General features: G+C 39.4%; 2 protein-coding genes across 4 annotated transcripts in view; one reads left to right on the top strand and one right to left on the bottom strand.

Annotated features, from left to right (window-relative positions):
• Window positions 1-19,864, top strand: part of tax1bp1b (Tax1 (human T-cell leukemia virus type I) binding protein 1b) — a 1,153,251-nt gene that overhangs the window by 115,082 nt on the left and 1,018,305 nt on the right. For 2 of the 3 annotated variants that reach the window (XM_028818228.2, XM_028818227.2), the window contains 2 exons: window positions 5,543-5,640; window positions 7,199-11,589. In XM_028818228.2, coding sequence (XP_028674061.2) covers window positions 5,543-5,640; window positions 7,199-7,400 — 300 coding nt within the window. In that variant the 3' untranslated portion in view covers window positions 7,401-11,589. Of the gene's footprint in view, window positions 1-5,542; window positions 5,641-7,198; window positions 11,590-19,864 lie in introns of those variants that run through there. The other variant, XR_007936602.1, reaches the window with a different exon arrangement.
• Window positions 16,767-19,864, bottom strand: part of jazf1b (JAZF zinc finger 1b) — a 301,891-nt gene continuing 298,793 nt past the window's right edge. The window contains exon 5 of the mRNA XM_028818229.2: window positions 16,767-19,465. Coding sequence (XP_028674062.1) covers window positions 19,289-19,465 — 177 coding nt within the window. The 3' untranslated portion in view covers window positions 16,767-19,288. The remainder of the gene's footprint in view (window positions 19,466-19,864) is intronic.

Genomic DNA, 19,864 nt, shown 5'->3' with positions numbered 1-19,864 from the left:
TTTGAAAGTCCAGCAGATGATAGGTGATCAGAGCTTAAGAACTTCTTTAAGGCTAAGTCAGCCACCTCACCAAAATTACGGTCAGTTTTAGGGTGTTACAGGATTTCCAAAGCAGCTGCAGGGAATAACTTAAGAAAAAAAAAAATTATGTCTTTATTTGTTTGTTTGTTATTCCTCTAAATGTAATTTAATTAAAAAGAGGTTTTAACTTTTTAAATGTACTTATTCAGCAGAATATTTTATTAACATCTTGCTTAGCATCTAAATGTTATTTTTCTTAATTTTCTTATTTAACAAATTTTTATTGAAAGATTATATTTTAAATGCCATACTGAGTTTTCTAACATTATTGTAATCCTCTCTGCCTTACGTAAAATAAAGGAAGCCATAATAAGTCAAGATTTCAGAGACTACTTGTGCAATTGTGTGTAGTAAAGTACAAATGAGGATTTTGTGCTGTGTCTTCCCAATTCTGGAAAAAAAAATCATTTGAGTAAATTCTGGAAGATTGTATTTATTCTTTAACAAAATTTGAGGTCTGAGATGTGACATAGTTTGCCCGCCCTGTAGTAAGAGGAGTGCCTATTTTTAGATTACATTAAAACATACAGATAAATTGTTCATAACTATACATTTTTACACAACATGGTCTTTCACTTTCAGCGTTCTATGAATCTGACAGGTTTCACAGGTAGCATTTTGAAATGTCAATTTGGCTGCCAAACAATGTGTATGCAATGTGTGCTTTTCTTTCTAAATGCAAATTGCACTTTTACTCCCATAGGCTTGCCCATTTATTTCCTTTGTTAGCCTCAGCCATATCATGAAGTTAGCATGTTCAAGAACTGACTACAGTTAAGACTGTGGACTGGCAACTTTGAAGGAAAAAGGGTGCAAATTGCAGATGTATTTTGATTCCACAAGCTCTAGTTACAGGAATTCTAAGTAATGGTTTGCCTGTGTTAAAAGAGCTTTAAAAAATATGAGATCACGAAATGTTACTCATGTACTGTTCTCAACACACTCATCCAGTTTGTGGTGACATGAGGTGTGTATGTTGCACCGTTTTACTTGTTTTGTACATGTCCATCTATCTGTAGAAGTTTCAGTAGGGGTGGCAGTACTATTAGAGGAAGGAAAGTACAGGACTACATGTACAACAAGTGCACTGCAATATTCGCTCCGTGCACTACAACACAGTACAGGTTCAGATGGAGGCATAGCCTTAAAGAATTAGGAACAGCAAGTCCAAAATTTTCCGTAACTATCATATTTCATTGTACTTGCAAATCACGTTTTCAGTACTTGGTGTTGCATGTTGAGAATCAAGTAGTTTTATTAACCTCCTTGGCGTTAACCTCAAGCGTCTCTCAGGCTCAGAATTTTATGTATAAATGAGTAAACCTGAATGTCTCTCGGGTTAAGCTGTTATGATCCGATGTGCATCATTCAACCTGAATATTGCCTGAGACAGTAGTCTGCTGCCACCTGATGGATAAAATAGCATGCTGCAGCAAACCATGAATATTTCTATGTATTTTCCCATCATCAGTATTCATGAGTGGGACGGAGCCTTCAACCAAAATGCAATGGCATACAAACAAGAAGCTATAAATCCAGTTTTAGAACAAACTAAAACTGAATCTTAAGTTCTTTCAAGTGATAGTGATGACATGTTGAATTGGCCATCAAACGTTGACATGGATAGTGAAACTGATGAATGTGGCATTGTATGACTGAACCACCGTGATATGTCTGGTGAATTTGGTCACCTGAAAGGTCACTGTGGTGCATGAAGGTAAAAGTAAGCAAAATGATTGGGATCAAGGGGTAAGGACAAGAAAGACATTAGCCCCCTAAGCATTATTGACGATGCAACAACACTCAATGATTGTGTCAGGGATGTTATTGTGGTAGCCTACACAATAACACAATGGGTGGTGTCCGTTGTGCAGATCAGGTACTAACATCCTGCACTCTCATGCGCTAGTGACAGAAAAAGTATTATAAGAAAATGATGTAAAGAATCCTGCTTCTTCTGCCCTATTGACATCAGGCTGTGTGTTGGTGAGTATTTCAAACCATAATCTCACAAAATGAGATCAGGGCAGCAGTGGACACTAGACATACATTTCCTACTGTATGTATGTTGATGTTTTGGTATTTACATGTTACATGTAACAACATACAATGTTTTGGCTCATTTTTCTGGGGCTAAACATAGTGTTATGGAAGCTACAACCACAGGCATATAAAAATGCTGGAATTGTTGATTCACTGCTCATGTCTGCAAGTTGGGCCTTGTACAGTTGCTCCTTTTTTAGGATGTCTTGTCAAAATAAATCATTAGGGGACTATTTATTAGGTTTTTCTAGAGGATGTGTAATGCCAAAGGGAAAGGTAATAAAAGTTAAGTATCCTTAACATGAATTCATTAAAAGTAATGTATTATGTAGTGTCCGTTAATGTTTAGATAAAAGGTCATATTTGTTGAAATTAACTAGTGAGAATTTCTCTTTCCAGGTTTGGGTGCTCCAGTTATCCCTATATAACTGAATCAGTAATGAAGACTGTTGATAAAGTAAAATTCACCAAATACAGTATTTTCCTGCAAAATTTGATGTGTGGCCCGGATTAGGGGAACTCCATGCCCCATGATGCTTTGTGACGTTAGCATAATATTATAGAGCTGTAGCAGCAATATGCAGAACTTTCACACCTGGCTGCTTAAGATTGTTGCAGATCTGCTTAAGTATATGATCAGTACTCTACCCATATTTCCATGTGTGTTTTAAAAAAAGTATTTTCATTTGAGGGGTGCATTTATAATACTGAGCCTGGTGGTCTCACCGCATGGCTAATTTGCTTGCATAATTAGCCACGTGCTAGAGTTACCATTCAAAACAGGCCTTAAAGGAGCCCCCCTTCTCAAATCAGAATGAGACACTGTGAAACAATAATGAGAGATTTATAATTATTTACAAGGTGTTTCATTGTTGTTAATGGAAGAAAAATGTGCAAAGCATCTTTACAGATGAAGTAGAAACAAAAAAATGTTCCAGCTGCACTCTGAGCGGCAACATTAAACAATGAAATGAACCAGTGCCTGTGCCTCAAGATTAGAACCCTGTGAGTGTTATCTATATATCTGTAATATAATATAAAAAGCCAAATACCACTGACTCATTCATCACAAAATCTCCCGAACCATGAGGACATGGGACTTGAAATTTGGAATGTAGGTTACCCTTGGCCCATAGGTGCTCGTTAACAAACACTTTTAAAAATTTCGTGGTCCAAGTGCAGAATTTCTTATTTTTTAAACCCATTTGTATGTTTGTCCGCTTTTCATGAGAGAACTACTTAACGGATTTAGATCTGGGTTTTTTTTCTATAATTTGCTTGAACATTCTGTTGATTTTGCGACTTTCTCATTGTGCTAAGAATCATAGTTCGCTTTCAGGAGCGATATATTCGCGCTAATCCGAGACAGAGGCTGAGGGGAGGGGGAAGAGTGACGTCAGGAGCAGAGAGATGGGCGGTGCCCTCCTCACTGTCCTGTTTCAGTAATACAGGGGCGAAGCCGCGAGGAACGGCTAGTGATGTATATTTTAATTTATTATTATTATTATTATTACTTATTTGCTATTTTGTGGCCATTTGTTGTAGTTTGTTTGTGGTTTTCAATCTGTCTGCATCTTTGGTTGTTTGTGGTTCAGTGGGACAGTGGTCAGCATTGTAGCCTCACAGCTTAGATCACATTTTTGGCCACAATAATATGACTGGCATTGTTGGCAGACCTTTAAAAGACCATTGCACCATTAAAATTCACTCAGAATGAGTTTAACTCATTGACTTCAGTGCATTTTGGGAAGTTCACAAAACATTTCTGTGATTTCGCCAAACGAATAATTGGTGGGGAAAAAAAAACTGCTAGAGAATCGAACGTCTTTTTTCTTTGTTCTTGTATTTGTGTATTATAGAATGTAATTCTTTACAATTTCCCCTCTAAAAACTGGCCTTAAATTGTTTCTAACGTGAAAGTTACTCTCCGTTGTGTACTAATCAAGTCTAATATCTTTGTACTTTAGAGTATTAGATTTATTTTTTATTTACATGGAAGTAGTTATTATTATGAAGTCCAAACTAAACTCTCCGTTCTGATTTTTCACTTTGTATTTTCCCTCTCTCCATAAGTACCAGAATTCTGTAGTTTTAAAGCTGTAATGGTAGAAGACATGACCCACTCTTCTAAAACAAACAGAAGTATATACATATAAACTGAAATGCATTATTTATTTGTCTAGATGGTTTCAAGATGTCCAGAAGATTACATTTGAGATATGAATACATAAAGTATGACATTATCAAGTGTTCTAAGTGGTAAATCATTTTTTATTAATTAGTCATTAGAAAGTTTAAACAAACTTTTGAAAAGGGACAAATTATCTCACATTGAGGCAGCAGGCCCTCTTCCTGAATAGGCACAGGGTAAGAAGGCCATTTGAAAGTAAATCTGATTGTCTGTCAGTATTGAGATCCTCATCAGTGCCTTCTGAAACTATTTATGTGCTGTTAGTGCTCATGAAATGAGAGCACTGCTGACAAAGCTGATGTGAGCTTGCAACCCAAAAGGGCAATTTAGCTGATGTGTCTGACTGCAGCGTGACATGTGTGACACGCTTGGCTGACGATAACTGCATCCTTAGATCACTCAAAACTGACCGCTGGCTAGGAGGCTTGTAAGAATGTAACACTGTTTTTCTTTTAAATGAAAATTGACATACACCAGAGAACATCTTTTTATGGTTTGGTTTTGTTTTGATTTTATTTTCAGTCTGTTATTAAGGCATTAAAAGAATTGTGTGTTAGTCAGCGCAATCATTGCAGTGTTGCTGCAAGCATACATTTGCATTCTTAGGTTCTCTATGGTTGCAGAACAAATGTAGTACAAAAAACCTTATAACACACTTTTCTTAGTTTGTATTTTTTTAATCACAAATAATTTGGAAAAAAGTATTTTCTAGTTTAATTGGAAACCTTACACATTACAGATTTATTTTAGTATTTCTTCAGCAGTGTGAATTGGTCAGCAAAAGTTGAGGGAAATACATTTAAAAATTCAAGAAGAGTAAACTGTAATTCAAAAGTCCACCTTTCTTTAGTTATTTATAATATGTAAATTAAATATATATATATATATATATATATATATATATATATATATATATATATATATATATATATATATATATTAGATGTACTGTATGACCAAGTTTCCAGTTAATTTCTTTGATGCTTCAAAGTCTAAATTAAAGATGCCATCTTTTGTCTGTTTTGTTTTTATCAGAAATTCTAAGGCTAATGTATAACTGAAATAATAAAAAAGAATACTGACAAAAGTTAACTATTGTAATATATAAAGCTATACCTAGTCAGTGATTAGATTTTTATAATGTTCCCTGTGTATGTGTGGCGTGATGCAGCTGATGCTCCCCAAACAGTGTTGAACACACCATTTGTTTTACTTCTCTGTCTTCAGCTGCCTGAAATGGAAGCCAAGAATGGCCAGGGAGTTGCCAGCAACTCACCCCATTCCCTACTTCAGGATCCTAGAGCTCACTTTTGCTTTGATTCAAGGTAGGTGGCTCATTCCGGTTTATGTAATTTTACTTAAAGGTGCAAAGAGCAGTACTGGCATTAATTTTCAATGTCAAAAACTGAAATGAGAATTTACCTCAAACCACTAATGTTTGGGATTTAACACAGTATTATCTGTTTTAAACACAGTAATATGTTATGGCAGGTTGATTTAATGTGCTTCTGATATTTGAAATAAACACTCTTTAGGTAAATGCCTTTTAAATATTATTAGAGGTTTGCATTGAAGTACTAGGCCAGTTCTGATTGTTCATGCGGCTCTTGTGGAAGTGTCGGCGACACACCGTATAGAGCTGTGCTCAGATTCGTTTGGTCAGGGTTGGTATTAAGAAGACCAGTTTGTAATGCGTATACAGCTGCATCCACGTCCAGCGTAAATGTGACTTTAGAGCTGAGCAGGTGTACTGACAACTCGCGCCAGGAAAGCTAAAAGAAATGACATTGTGTTTAAGTACTAGCTTTACATGACTGGGAAAAGCAGAGAATTACATAAAGAAGGAAGTGACAAATTTTTAAAAATTGTTTAATTGATTTTAGTTTGTCACTTTTTCTGTAGCTAACAGATTTTGCTGTTTTAACTGTTGATCTTATTACACTGTACATTGTAATAAAATGTGTAGAACCCATTTAAGTGGTGTACATAAAACACAACGCTCCATAGGTGACATCTACAGTTGACCAGTCCCTCTTTAGCAGTGAGCTAACCTGGTGCCCCCCTAACAATATGACTTGGATGAGAAATAAGCATTATAAGGTGCATGGTTAAGTCTGCTTTTAAAATTACAATAATTACAATATATTATTTTCGTATACTATATATTAACAGGTCTTATTGATTCTTCTTCTGAGCGTTGTCATTTAAGTGTAGTAGAGCTTCTAATTATACTTTTACACAAGGCATGGTCCGTACACAAATTATAAAAAATAACAATAATTCTTAAAGGCAAACCCGCCATTGTAGGCTTTTTTATGTTCTCTCTCAGTGCCTTCCTTGTATTTTGAATGTATTTATCTTGCGAAAATGATTTGTTTTGTCGATTGTGTTCTGGAAATAGTACTTGCATATACTGTATGTACACGTGTGTCCTCCATTTCTCCTGTATTAAGTGTAAAGCATGGGGTGTATGTCAGGTGTGCAGGGTTAGAGGTCAACATCTCACGGTGAACATGGGCACTGGTAAGGGCTGCTGGCACCTGCACCAGGAGTATTTAAGGGAGTCCCTGCCTTCATTACTGAAAGAAAAAAAAAAAAAAAAAAGACAAGGGCACCTTATCTTTCTTGCTCAGCAGCAGGGTATATTTTTTAATTTTAGGTTTTTGTTTATTTATGTTTGTGTATTTTTTTGACTTTACTAATATCATTGCGCATAGTTGTAACAATATCATACTCCAGTCTAACAAAAGCTTTTAATCACAGATACTTGACTTTGATAAAATGTTATTTTAGGATTTAGGAGTTGTGGATGAGCACTTGGCTTACCTTTACATTGTATGATGAGTAACTGAATTTCCAAACTTTTCTTTTTTCATCCCTCAGCATTGATGTCCATAAGAGGTGCCCATTGTGTGAGGTAATCTTCCCTCCCAACTATGACCAAAGCAAGTTTGAGGAGCACGTTGAAAGCCACTGGAAAGTGTGTCCCATGTGCAATGAGCAGTTCCCTCTGAACTGTCAACAGCAGGTGTTTGAGAAGCATGTGATGACCCACTTTGATGGCAGTGTCCTCAACTTTGAGTAGATGTTTAGGTTTTAGACCTTCTGCAAATGTGTTAAAATGTCAAATTTTGTAGAAGTGTCTGTTTAAATTACACTTTAAATGTAGCATAATGATCTGTGTGTATTCTTTCCCTGTTGTAAATATGCCCTGTCCGATGCCCTCTCAAGTATTCCCTGTGACCACCATCTGAACTGCAGTACACCAGTACAGGCGTGCACTTTCTTATTTGGATTAAGCTAGATCAGCTGTTAAGGAAAGATGACTGATTGACTGTGTGTGTGTGTGTGTGTGTGTGTTAGCGACTTCACTTACGTAGTAGTAGGTTTAAATGGAGCGACTGAGTGCTTGTAGTATTTGTGCTTTGTTGATCTTCTTAGCATCTGAGCTTTTATTGTATTTGTTGGCGTTGGTCGTAAAGATTACATAATACCAACCAGTTTGCCACTAAATTTGTATGTATTTAACATTAAGGTTCTAAGTACTTTATAAAAAATTGGGTAGTTCTTCTTGCTAATATTTTAAAATGTATTTCACTTCTTCTACAATCTTGTTTGAAGCCGTCTGTGGAATCCTCTGATGTGTACTTGAACTGGCGACACATAAGAAATCTACCATTGTGCTATTTTACGCAAGTTTCTGATTTCCTTAATTTTATTTGATGATTTGGTGTGCAATGAAACCTTTTATTTAAAAAGATTGTTACTTTTCATTATTGGTTGTTAATTAAAGAGGGTAATGCATTTAATCCTGTAAATGCTAGTTAAAATAAAAATACAAAAGTGAATCTTAAAGCAACCAAATGCCTCATAATTAGATTGCTTTTAATATTATAGACAGCTGACCTTCTATGTCTGCCCTTCCAGGACCCCCTACTGTATGTTGCTTCTTGAATGTATCTGAACCAGTTGTATAGCTCCAAATGTAACTTTTTCTATGAAATACCAGTCAAAACTACACAAAGTGCAAGATATTTGCATTGTGTATAGCGGTTGGTGCACACAGCAGAAAAGAAAACGTGAAATGGCTTAAATGTTGTATTTTACTTTAAAATTTGAATTTGATCAGTAGGACAGGTGATCAGAAACTATAAAAAACCCAAGCTAAACCAAACAAGGTTTATTATTCTCCTTAATACCCATGACCCTTGTGTCACCATTCCTCTGTAGCTGACTTGATGTCTTCATCATTGGTATAAAGAATCCCACAGAGGTGGCCCTTCAGACTGGGGAACAAGTGACAGTCAAAGGGGCCTGGTCTGGAGAAGAGGGTGGATGTGCAATCTTTTCAAATCCGTAGGTTCACAGAGCTGCCTTTGCAACCTGGGCAGTGTGAGCAGGGTACTGTCAACAGGCAAAAGGGGAGCGGGCGACGGTTATCCTCACCACGTCTTACCTAATTGTTTGCCCAAAAGGAAAAGCAAATCAGTGTGATATTGAAGTAATACTGACCAGTAAAGTGTACCTATTGAGGCATGTAATTAATATGAAGTACACCTTCAACAGCCTTTAAAATTGTGCACATGATCTTGTCAGCACTGGCTTGATTTTGGTGTTTTAGAATCCCTGGACTTCCTTGGTTTTGACTGTTTTTTCTGGACTCATGGGAGCACAGTGATGCATGCAAGTTCTTTCCCTAGCTATGAAATGTTTCTCAAATTTCTCAAAGGCCACAAGATTCTCCGTAAAACATCAGGAGCAGTGTTTCTTTATTTAAGGAGCCAACATTCTGGGTATCTAGCATACACAAACCTTACTTAAGTTTAATTTTTAATGACCTGTGGATTCAGTTGAGCATTAACTAACTTCTAGATAAGATATGATCTGGACTGTGGTTCATCATTGATAGTAGCCACTATAAATCAGATAAATTGATTTTAATGGATTTCAGATTTACTGATGATCTGCAGTGCACACAAAACCCAGGTGTCAACTTGTCTTGACTGCACTGTTCACTGGGCTTTGAACTTGGAGTAAAAGTAAAGCCAGAACGCTTTAGAACTGGTGTACTAATCATTGTAATGGTCAGTGTTTGATCGCTGTAGAGTAAGATGGATGAACTGTCTGAGTCATGGAGCATACAAGTACAGTGGCATTTTGTGTTTTATGGAGTGCTGGCTTAAACCCAAGTTACCTTCTGCTGTTTTAATGCTGGACTGACTTCATCTTATTTGAGCAGACAGAGACCCAGTGTGGTGTGGAAAAAAGACAGGAAGGGGCCTGGTCTTCCATGTGAGCAATGGTGCAAAACTTTTTAGTTAAAACTACAGTTTGTAATTCAGACAATGAAATTCTGACTGTTGGAGTTCATCCACAGTATTTGCCGAGGGAGTTAAGTTATGTCATCCTTATTAATGTGTATATTCCCCTGCTGCAAATGGGGACTCAGCTATGGAAATGATTCATTGTGTCACCATTACTTTAATCATGACTCAGTCCGACCCTTGACTTCAGCTTTGTGACTTTGGAGGCAACAATGACAATTTTTGCAACTTGTTCCACAGTGGGAAATAACAAGCTGGACCTGCTTTATTCAGATGTTAAAGATGTCTTTACGTGTAAGCTTACTGGCACCTTTGGGCAGGTCTGACCACAACCTGATTGAATTTATACCCAAACCTGTTATTAGATGGCAACCTGTTACCACCAGAATAGTGAGGAAGTGCAGCCTGCAGGCAGAAATGAGACTGAATGACTGCTACCAAATGGGGATGATATTGAGGGACTGTCACTATATCGCACACTATAGTCACTTTTGTGTTGACACCGTGGTACCCTCAGTGTGTTGCTTTCCAGACAACAGGCCCAGGATTACTAAGGACCTAAAAAGCCTCCTGAATGAGGAAAAGAGAGCATTCATGTCTAGTGCTAAAGAAAAAGTGTAAAGGATTACAAAGCTAAAATAGAAAACAAACTCATTCAGAATACTTGAAGGATGACTGGGATGGATTAGGCATAACGACTGGACTCCAGCAATCCAGGGTTCAGGTGCTAGAAGGGGATGTGGACAAAGCTAATGCCCTTAACCAGTTTTTTTAACAGTTTATCCCTCCCATTGCCACCTTTTACCAGTGACTAGTCTCTCTACACCATCTCTACTACATAAACAACTCCTACTACATCAATTGGAGTTGCCACTGAGAAGTCCATCTCTGACCATCACTGTGAACGGTCCATAACTGAAGATCAAGTAAGGAGACACCCCTGAGGAAGCTACACACAGGATAAGCTGCAGGACCAATGGAGTCGGTCCTTGAGTTCTTAAGACCTGTGCTGACCAACTTTGTTGCCCTCTGTCACCTGTTCACTTAAGGCTTCAGAAAGTGGAGCTGCTGTGGAAAACATCCTGCATTGTTCCTGCTCCAAAAAAGGCAGGGGTTTCTTCACCTAATTACTACAGACCAGTGGCAGTTATATGTCCTTTGAGAGGCTGGTCCAGGATGAGTCCTCTGCTGGTAGACCACCTGGACCCGTTGCATCTTGGCGGTCAGTTAGAGTTTGGAATAGAGAATGCATGTACTGTATCGTCTGTGCTCCACAAGGTTTATTCTTACCTGGACAAAGCTGGTAGCACTGTGAGGATTGTTTTTTTTTTTTTTTGATTTCTCCAGAACTTTCAGTACCATCCAGCCATTCCTGTTGAGGGGGTAATCTTAGAAATATGCAGGTGGATGAGCCTACGGTGTCCTGGATAAGGGAATGTCTGTTGGGCACACCACAGGACTGCGTTCCTGATGCGAACACCACAAGGAACAGTCCTGTCTGTTTCTCTTCAATCTGTATACCTCGGACTATAAACAACACCAGGTCATGTCACTTGCAGGAATTCTCAGATGATTCTGCACTTCTGGGGGTTTATTGAAGAGGGGGATGAGACACAGGAGAGGAATTGGGTGGGGAATTGTCTGCATCTTGACATCAGCACAACCAAAGAACTGTTCAGTTATGGGATACACGCTGGACCCCTGGAGGCAGTAGCTGAGGAGAGAATACGCAAACACCGAGTACTCTGAGGCTCCTTTATACCAACAGCGATACGCCTGCATCAGGCCTCACTGGGACTGCCAAGTGAGGAGTTTTCTTTTTAAATTTTCTTCCGTTTTAGCCATTGTGATGGGTGTTTAGACCACAGTATGTGTGTGTGTATAACTAAATATTTATAACTATTTATTTAAAGAACTTCTGTAATAAATAAAGCTCTGTCTGTAATGTCAGCTGTCTCATGTATCTTTACTCCTAAACTTTCCATTTAATTTTGTTCCACAGTTGTCAACATTTTCTCTTGTCATCAATGTTAAAGGCCGTCTTGAGAGTAGCATACAAAATGAACAGGACGTGGTACTTGTTGGTTAGGCAAGAGGGAACATGCGCTGTGAACCACAAATGTATAATCCTCATATTTTAGCACACTGTACCTAATCTGTTGGCCCTTAAATATAAAGACAGCATGGTTAAATCCCCCTTTGAGGGTTAGCCGTATTAGCCTTAAAAGGTTTTGGTCGCCTTCCTAAGTATAGAGATTAAAGACACTATATGATAATGACTACAGAAGGTCCCATATGGTGTCCACTTTCTGCTGCTCAGCTCCCCTCCATGACAGGGTCGGGCATTTCTGGCGGTTGCTGGGTCGCCTGCCCCCACCCACTTCCTCCCAGGTCTCATTCCTTCATTCTTTCTCTCTTGCCATGCAGACACACATTCACAAAAGCTGAACCAGCTGTACCTACAAAATGCACTGGCATAGAAAACGGCGATCAAAATGTATACAGTGGAGGTTACTCTGCAATTGGTTGCCACAGAGAAGTTTGTGTTACATTCTCAGAACCGCCTAATCATGGGTGCCAACCTGTCATAAAAATGGGGGAATAATAAACATGAATAATGAAAATGAGCTTTGGCCACAGAGAGTAGCCCGTCATTGACAACACATATTGCTTGAGTTTGGCATTAAAAAAATTCGGCAGCGGAGGGCCACAGGGGGGCTTTGAGGGGGTCTCGGTTGCCCAGTCTTTGATAGACTGTAGATGGGGGGCTTTCAATACGGAGCCTGTAGAAAGGTAACGTGAGCTGCTTTGGAATTGTTTTTTTTTTTTTTTTTAATTAAAAACAAATTACAGTCTTAACAATCAAATCGAACTTAAACCAAAACTCAACCCCCACCCAAAAATGACATTTTCACTTCCATGGTATGTTTGTGCTCTTTAGAGTAATCACAAATAGTGATGCAAATTCTTCTCTTGAAACTTTGTTGTGTTATATTTTTTAAAACATAACCACCATAATAATAATAATAATTCTCCAAGTGGAGTACCAAAATAAGAGTATAAACACTGTAACATGACTCAGTTTCCATCTTGAAATTAATTGCTAAAGGCTGACGTAATGCAAGCTGTGAGCGTCTCTGTGTTTGGCTTACGTTAAACCCTTTGCCTCCACCATTGTTGACGACGTGCGTTACGTTTGCTCCTGGGTCGCTAAACAGGTCTCCAGTTGACGTCTTGTTGGAAAACACTCTGGAACGCCGTGCTTTAAGTGGAGGGCCTTATTGCCTACTTTGCATACACTGGCATTAAGACAGTAAATAGGAACCATGGGTAAATGTATAAAATAGATTATTATATGAGCGAGGACCCAAATATTTCTGGAATTGGCCAAGAGTACGGTGTAGTTATGGAATGTGCCGCCAGGTATCAGTTAATCAGTCTGCCAAGTTGATGGAGATCTAGTTTGTATTTCTGTTGTTTTTTTGTGTTCATGACTTCTCTCCAAGTCATCATGGCAGATATTCAAGAGACAATGATGATCACATTTTTTGGTAATGCTGAACTTGCTCTCAGTAGGTTTTTCCCCAGTAGACAGACTGTTAATTGGTGACAACACACTGAACTGATGAGGTGTCTACAGAAAAACAGCAGAAAAAAAGTCCGAAGCAGTAGCCAACCCTAAAGTAGATTTTACACTTGACAACACACCTGCCTATACAAGGTTGGCATACCCTTCTGAGAGAGTTACTTTACTCGATTTGTTAGAGAGCCTGAAATCAAAAACCATGTTCAAAAGAACTTTTAGCAGCTTTATTTACAAATGTTGCCTTGCAACATTAACTATTGAAAAGAAAGTGACCAGCTCAGAAAAATAATTAAAAAATAAAAATCAAGAATGACAGGGTTGGTCTCCTGATTTAACAGTAAAGTAAAGTTACACCCTTTGCTGTAACTACAGCCATCAATCTTTTGGGCTGTATCTCTAAGCTTTGCCCACCTAGATTGGGGAATGTTTGCCCGCTCTTCCTTGCAGAATCGTTTGGGTTCAGTCAAATTCCGTGGTGAGCAGGAATGGACTGCTAACTTCAAGTCCATCCACAGATTTTCTGTTGGATTCAAGTCAGGACTCTGACTCGGCCACTCCAGGACTTTCCCCTTCGTATCCTTTTGGTGGTGTCCCCTTCCAGCTTGCTTATCCAGTTTGGACAGACGGGCAGCCTGATTTGGCAACATTTTGGTGGTGTCATACACCTTCTACTTCGCAATGATGCTCTGACCAGTACTCAGCCTCAGATGGATAGCTAAAGCTTTTGAAATCTTGTTGTAGCCGTCTCCTGACTTGTGCCTTCCTACGACTTCATCCTGCAGGCCTTTTGACAGCACTTTGCCAACCATGTTAGTTTCCTTTTCAGAACCTTGCACTACTAGAAGTGAAATCTTCAAGAGACAGCTGGTTTTATTCTGAGGTAATCCACACCACTACAGTTGATGTCAGGTGGGCAGTTAGCCGAGTGTTTGAGCTGGCAGCTGATTGGTTGCATCCGATTACGTTTAGAACGGTTTGATCACCTTACCCAACTGGGCATTTCTTCACTAATTGATTTTTAATAATTGTCAAATATGTTAGAATGTTATTTTCACATTGGCAAAACAAACAGCTAAAAAAATTGGACTTAAGTTTATTTTATTTTCCAGGATTGTAATGTGACAAAAGGTGTAGCTTTTCACAGGGTATGATGACCTTTTAGGGACACTTTTTTGCCAGATCTCACTCCTGGGACTTTGTTTTGTTCCTGAAATTAAAACTGAGACCGAAGGGAAGACAATTTGTCACTAAAAATCCAGGAAAAACACCAGAGGCTGTGGAACCAAATGATGAGTACATGAAGTGTTTCTGGGGGAAGAAGTGCTGGGAAAAGTGCATTGCATCTCAGTGAGAATATTTTGAAGGTGAGTAAAGTTTTATAATAGTTTTTTTTTATTTATAACAATTCCAGTAAATTGTGCCCAATGCCCCCCTGCCGTATTTTGAAGTCATTGAATTTTGTGACTCTTATTGGTCCAGTCAGTTGTTTTTGAGGGACCCAAATAAATGTATATATTTATAATTTATGGAGATGCATTATAACTTTAGAAGTGTCCTCCATCCTTGTCAGTATTCTGTTGAGACAACAAATACTTCAGGGTGAACTCTGGGTGGATGCCAGTAGAGAACAGCATGCAACTCCTGAATTGAGGTCCAGATTTTGGCTGTGCCTCTCTTGAATATTAATTATTTGTATGAAAGTAACTCTTGGCTGGCTGTGAAATGTTTTGGAACCATGAGGTGATGGTCTTTCCACACTTTCTGGCACTCATTTTTCTCTGCAGTAATCTTTTCCAGCAATTTTCCGTCACTTTATTTAGCGATTCGGAAGCAGATGTCTTGTGTAATCTGTTATGTAGTCTGACGTACTTAGGCATACCTGACAGTTTGATTTTGTTTCGAGTCGTAGGTTTGGACTGTGCGTGTGCAAAAGGTGAGAACCAGTGAGCACTCGGCGGAATGTACAATATAATGCATATAATGCAGTGGCAAGGAATAAGGAACATGGGTGTTTCGGTCCTCTCAAGTAGAAAAGAAGCTTATCTGTTTTATGTTTGTAAATAATACAACGGAATGAAAAAAAGAAAATAAAGATAGTGGCTAAACTCCTCGTACCTGGAATGCATTTAATACAGCAGCAGCTCAGTAAGGCAGCTTGTTATTGGCAGTCAGAAAAGGGGACAAACTTGCATATTTTAGAAATGTAAAAAACTTCACTGGAAAGTCAGCATGGAGGTGTCTGACTTGTCATTCCTTGCAAATTTCCTGACATCCTCCAGTGACGAGATCAGCAGCTGCAGTCAAGTTTGATATCCCCACTGACTAAAAGTCATGCAGCATTGTAGTCTTTAGACGTTGGTGAGTCGACCTCTGCTCTGTCCTTAAGCATTTGCTCCCTTGTGCCATTCCTCTTTATGAACAGATTCGATCTTTGCTATTGTTTAGTTATTGCAGACCTTTTTGGGTGTTGTGTGTAGATGCTACAGTATATCATGCCATTTTGTAGTTCCCCATGGTGCTCCTCATTAGGCTGTTAGCATTTGCTTTTCCTTCCATGCATAAGTTTAGAAGCACAAATTCCTTCAGCATGTCCACCAAATAAGTTCTTTTATCACCAATGTGAACAAGTCTTCAGCATACAGTTGCCTGAAGGCAGCAAGGGCAGTGATGGGTGAGTGCAACCTGTACAGACACCCATCTTAGCCTGGGGGTTTTAAGTCCATACTTCCTGCAGAGGCACGTCGGCCCTTGACTGGCTGACAAGAAGGCCACAGATCACGATATCGTTGGGATCAAAGGCAGACTGGCTGCTGCTAGGAAGAAGTAAAAGCATCTGTTCATGGCAGCAGGTCGCTCAGACAGCTCAAAGTCACCTTTGACCCAAGATGGTGATGTGTACTGCCTAGGCAGGTGCGAGCTGGTAAGCACATTTTATAGTGCCCCTAAAAAAGTCTTCAAGTAACCTTCCCAGAATGTGAGGTGTATATACGGATAAAAGCTTGAACAGCTCTGGCAGCCCAAACTTGTTCCATGAAGTACCGACATGTGCGTATAACAGACAGGTGTTGACCCCAGGACCACACGTCTGTGAGGAGTTTGTTCTCACTTCTGCCTGTTCGCTTCACTGGTGAGACTAGAATTAAGCAGCAGACATACATGTGACTTATTTGGCTGATGCCGTTATCCAAGCCCGCTTTAGTTACATCTCTTGTTTTTTCCCCGTTGGACCACACGCAGGTAACATGACTTGCTCATGATAAGACAGGGTCAGTGCTGGGCTTTAAACCCACAGCCTCAAGGTCTGAAGTCCAACATGCTAACCACTGCACCACACTGCCTGCCCGACTGATTCACTTCCTGCCTCCTGCACAGCCACATTCACTCTGCCAGGCGCTGACCACCCATGTCAAGCCACACGGGCACAGGAAGAACCTCCATGCTGCAGCCGGCAACCCAAGCTGTGAGGTGGCATGACTACCTCTAAAAAGTGAATTGCAGGAGGGAAAAAAAGTCTGAAACAAGACAAAGTCATAAAAAGTGATTATTCACAGACATTTTTTCTTATTTTTATTTTAAATGTAATTCAGATTTACATTTATAAAGCAGCTTTTGAAAGAAATTTCAGTTCGGTAATTGCCTTCGATTCCAAGTTGCCTTCATACACAAAGGTACATTGTTCTCCACAAAACATACGAAAATATAATTTAAAGCACTTTCACAGACACGGTACATTACATTCACTATACACAGTATATCAAAATAGTAACCCCACCCCCCCCTCCGCATTTTACCTGTTTTATAATACTGTCACAAAGTTAAACTAAATAGAAAATGGAATTCCATTACAATATTCATTTACATGCAGTGATGACATATTTATGACTGTTTAGAAAACCCATCCAGCACTGTTTCCATTTTCCTAAATAATCCAGACCCAAGTGTACATATCACTTTTCTTTTTGAATCCACGCCAAAGTGTGTAGTGGGATGGAGATGACCAAATAGGGACAAAGTTTCAGGAAACCCTACTTACCAATCCCGTGAAGAGGAGCCGCAGCTCAGGGCTTGGCCTAGCGTTTCTTTTGGTGTTCTCTGATGACTCGCGGTCGTGTCAGGAATGACCCATTGATGTTGTCTGAAGACCACCGAGTTTCTCACAGATGACTCCTTGCCAGGTGGTGGTGGTGGAGTGAGGGTTTTGGGTGGGAAGTGAGGCTGAATTGAGAAGGGACCCCATGCCACAGCCCTCAGCTGAAGAGCAGCCTTAACACTGAATGCTGCACAAGGGCAGTAAACAATACGCTAGTCACGGCCCAGCTGTACCCCCGGAGTCATCTGGGAGCTTCTCATAAAATACACTGAAGTGTTAGGAGAATTCTAATTAACCAAAAAGACAGAGAAGTTCTGAGTTAGGAGGAAAGCAGTGAAATCCTTCTGCTCATCTCAAGAGTGGAACCCCAGTGCTTGTTCATATTCATATAATGAGGGGGCAATTGGGGGTTATAAGGGTGATTTATAAAAGTAAAAGGGGAGGAAAAAAAATGAAAGAAAGTTACACTTCAAAGGGACTGTGAAGACAACCAGAACTTGACGCGTATTTGTACTTTAAAAACAGATAAAAAACAAATGTAACATGGTTGAAAAAAGAAGTCTGTTCACTGCAGATGTTTTCAAGGTGTGACCTAATTGATTAAGAAATGGGCCAAATGCAAAAGAGAAAAAACAGCAATAGAATAATAATAATAATAATAATGAACCCTTGCACTGCAAGTTACTGTATACAATTCTATTTATAAGGCTCAAGCAACAAGATTCCAGGACCAGCGTCACTGTAAAGCTATAGAGAAATATTACATTGGAATGCTGTGACCCACAATACAAGGCAATCAGAAGATCATCTCTCTCCACAGAGATAAAAGAAAAACAACATAAGAAATCACAATAAACGTGACGTGGAGACTCGATGGAATAAAAGAAGAAACGGCTACAGAATAGCTCAAAACACCTCCTTGGTAAATAAAGATGATTTCTCACTTACGGCAACCACAGGTTTGCACCACAGCTGCAAGTAATGGCAACTCAAAAACATTGAAACTATTGGCAATCGGTCAACTACAAAGTGCTTAAACACTTCATCCACGGTGATGAAGGAGAAACAGTTGTGTTTCCACTGAGATAGCATTTATAATTGTTGAATAAAAAGGCGAGAAGGACCCTGGAGCTTTTCAATTGAGTCGATGAAGTATATGATTATAAATTGTAAATACTGGCATCATGGAGAGGACTGCAGCCTTTAAAACGTAGGTTCTGAATAGAGAGATCTACCTGTGGCATAACAAAAAAATGATTTCTGAAACGTCCGAACAACTGAAGTGGCTTGATTTCGGTGTGCTAGAAAGTTGGAGAAAGTGAAGGCTGCAGATATGTGTCCCCCCCCCTCCCCCCATTTTATTCCTCTCCTTTTTTTTAAAAGTATATATATTTATATATAAATTGGTTATCTATGTTATATTACAGACATTCAGATTCAGTTGGGGGCTTTGTTTCTATAGAAAACTCTACCTTTAAGTGCTGGTTCATGGGCTGCCAGTGGACAAAAGAAAGTTTGTTCAAAATGTGCTGGTTGTTCCCCAGCTTTAACAAGAACACCACCCCCCTAACCGCCCCCCAGGCACAGTCTAGTCTGTACAGGCCCAACGCTGACTCAATAAGCCACCACTGGCGCCTGGGTGTATATAACTTTTCATTTTCCTATAATATTAGCACCTTAGGTGAAAAGTTTGAATAAGATCAGTATGAGAGCTACATGTGCAAAATGTACAAAACCATGAAGTCTACAAAGGTACATCATTCCAAAAAATAAAAACTTAAGCATGCATTCAAACTTGTAGTGTATTTCTCTTCTCTCATTTTGTATGTGTGTGCGCGCGTTTTTCTTTAAGGGCTGAAAAAAAAGCAAAACCACATTTCCCTTGTAAAATTGGTGTCTTTTTCGGGGACGGGGGATGGGTAAATCAGCAATTGCTGGTGAAGTATTTCTTGGCACAGTCGGAACCAGCGAGTTTATTGCTGCATCTTCCTGATAATCTCAGCAGACACCGGAGGATGGAAATTAATGGTATGGTGTCGCAGACCCTGAGCAGTCTTGTAACTCTTTCCACACCGGCACTTAAAGGGCTTGCGGACACGAATCTGTGTCCTGTGGCCATTCTTTGCGTGGTACTTGATGCCATTCACATTCTGCAGGGGAGACAGAAAGGAACAAAAAAAAACTGTAAGTGTGTGATGCAAATAACCAGGATACAACCAAAGCCACTCCAACAGTCTGTTTAGCTTCTGCTCATCCTGAATATTCACATGTACTAGCACTGTCTTGATAACTCGGCCTCCCCTCATTTACCCTTCTTGTGAAAAGCTTTACCAACTGAAGAAGAGTCATGTCTACAATGCTGCCTAAAGATGGGCAAAAAAGCTTTGCTGTCCTCAACACCAGCGGCACTTTGGCTACACTATATTGATGGATGGAGTAAGCAGTACTCCGACATGAACGCCAGCCAGGCCACTGCCTGCTGCATTAAAACAAGCTGCAGCCCACGACTTTTAGAGGGCCTGATGTTACAGGGCAGACCACCCTGCCAC

The sequence above is a fragment of the Erpetoichthys calabaricus genome, chromosome 13 (assembly GCF_900747795.2).
Source record: "Erpetoichthys calabaricus chromosome 13, fErpCal1.3, whole genome shotgun sequence".
Lineage (NCBI taxonomy): Eukaryota > Metazoa > Chordata > Cladistia > Polypteriformes > Polypteridae > Erpetoichthys > Erpetoichthys calabaricus.
This window is presented reverse-complemented; position numbering and strand designations above follow the sequence as displayed.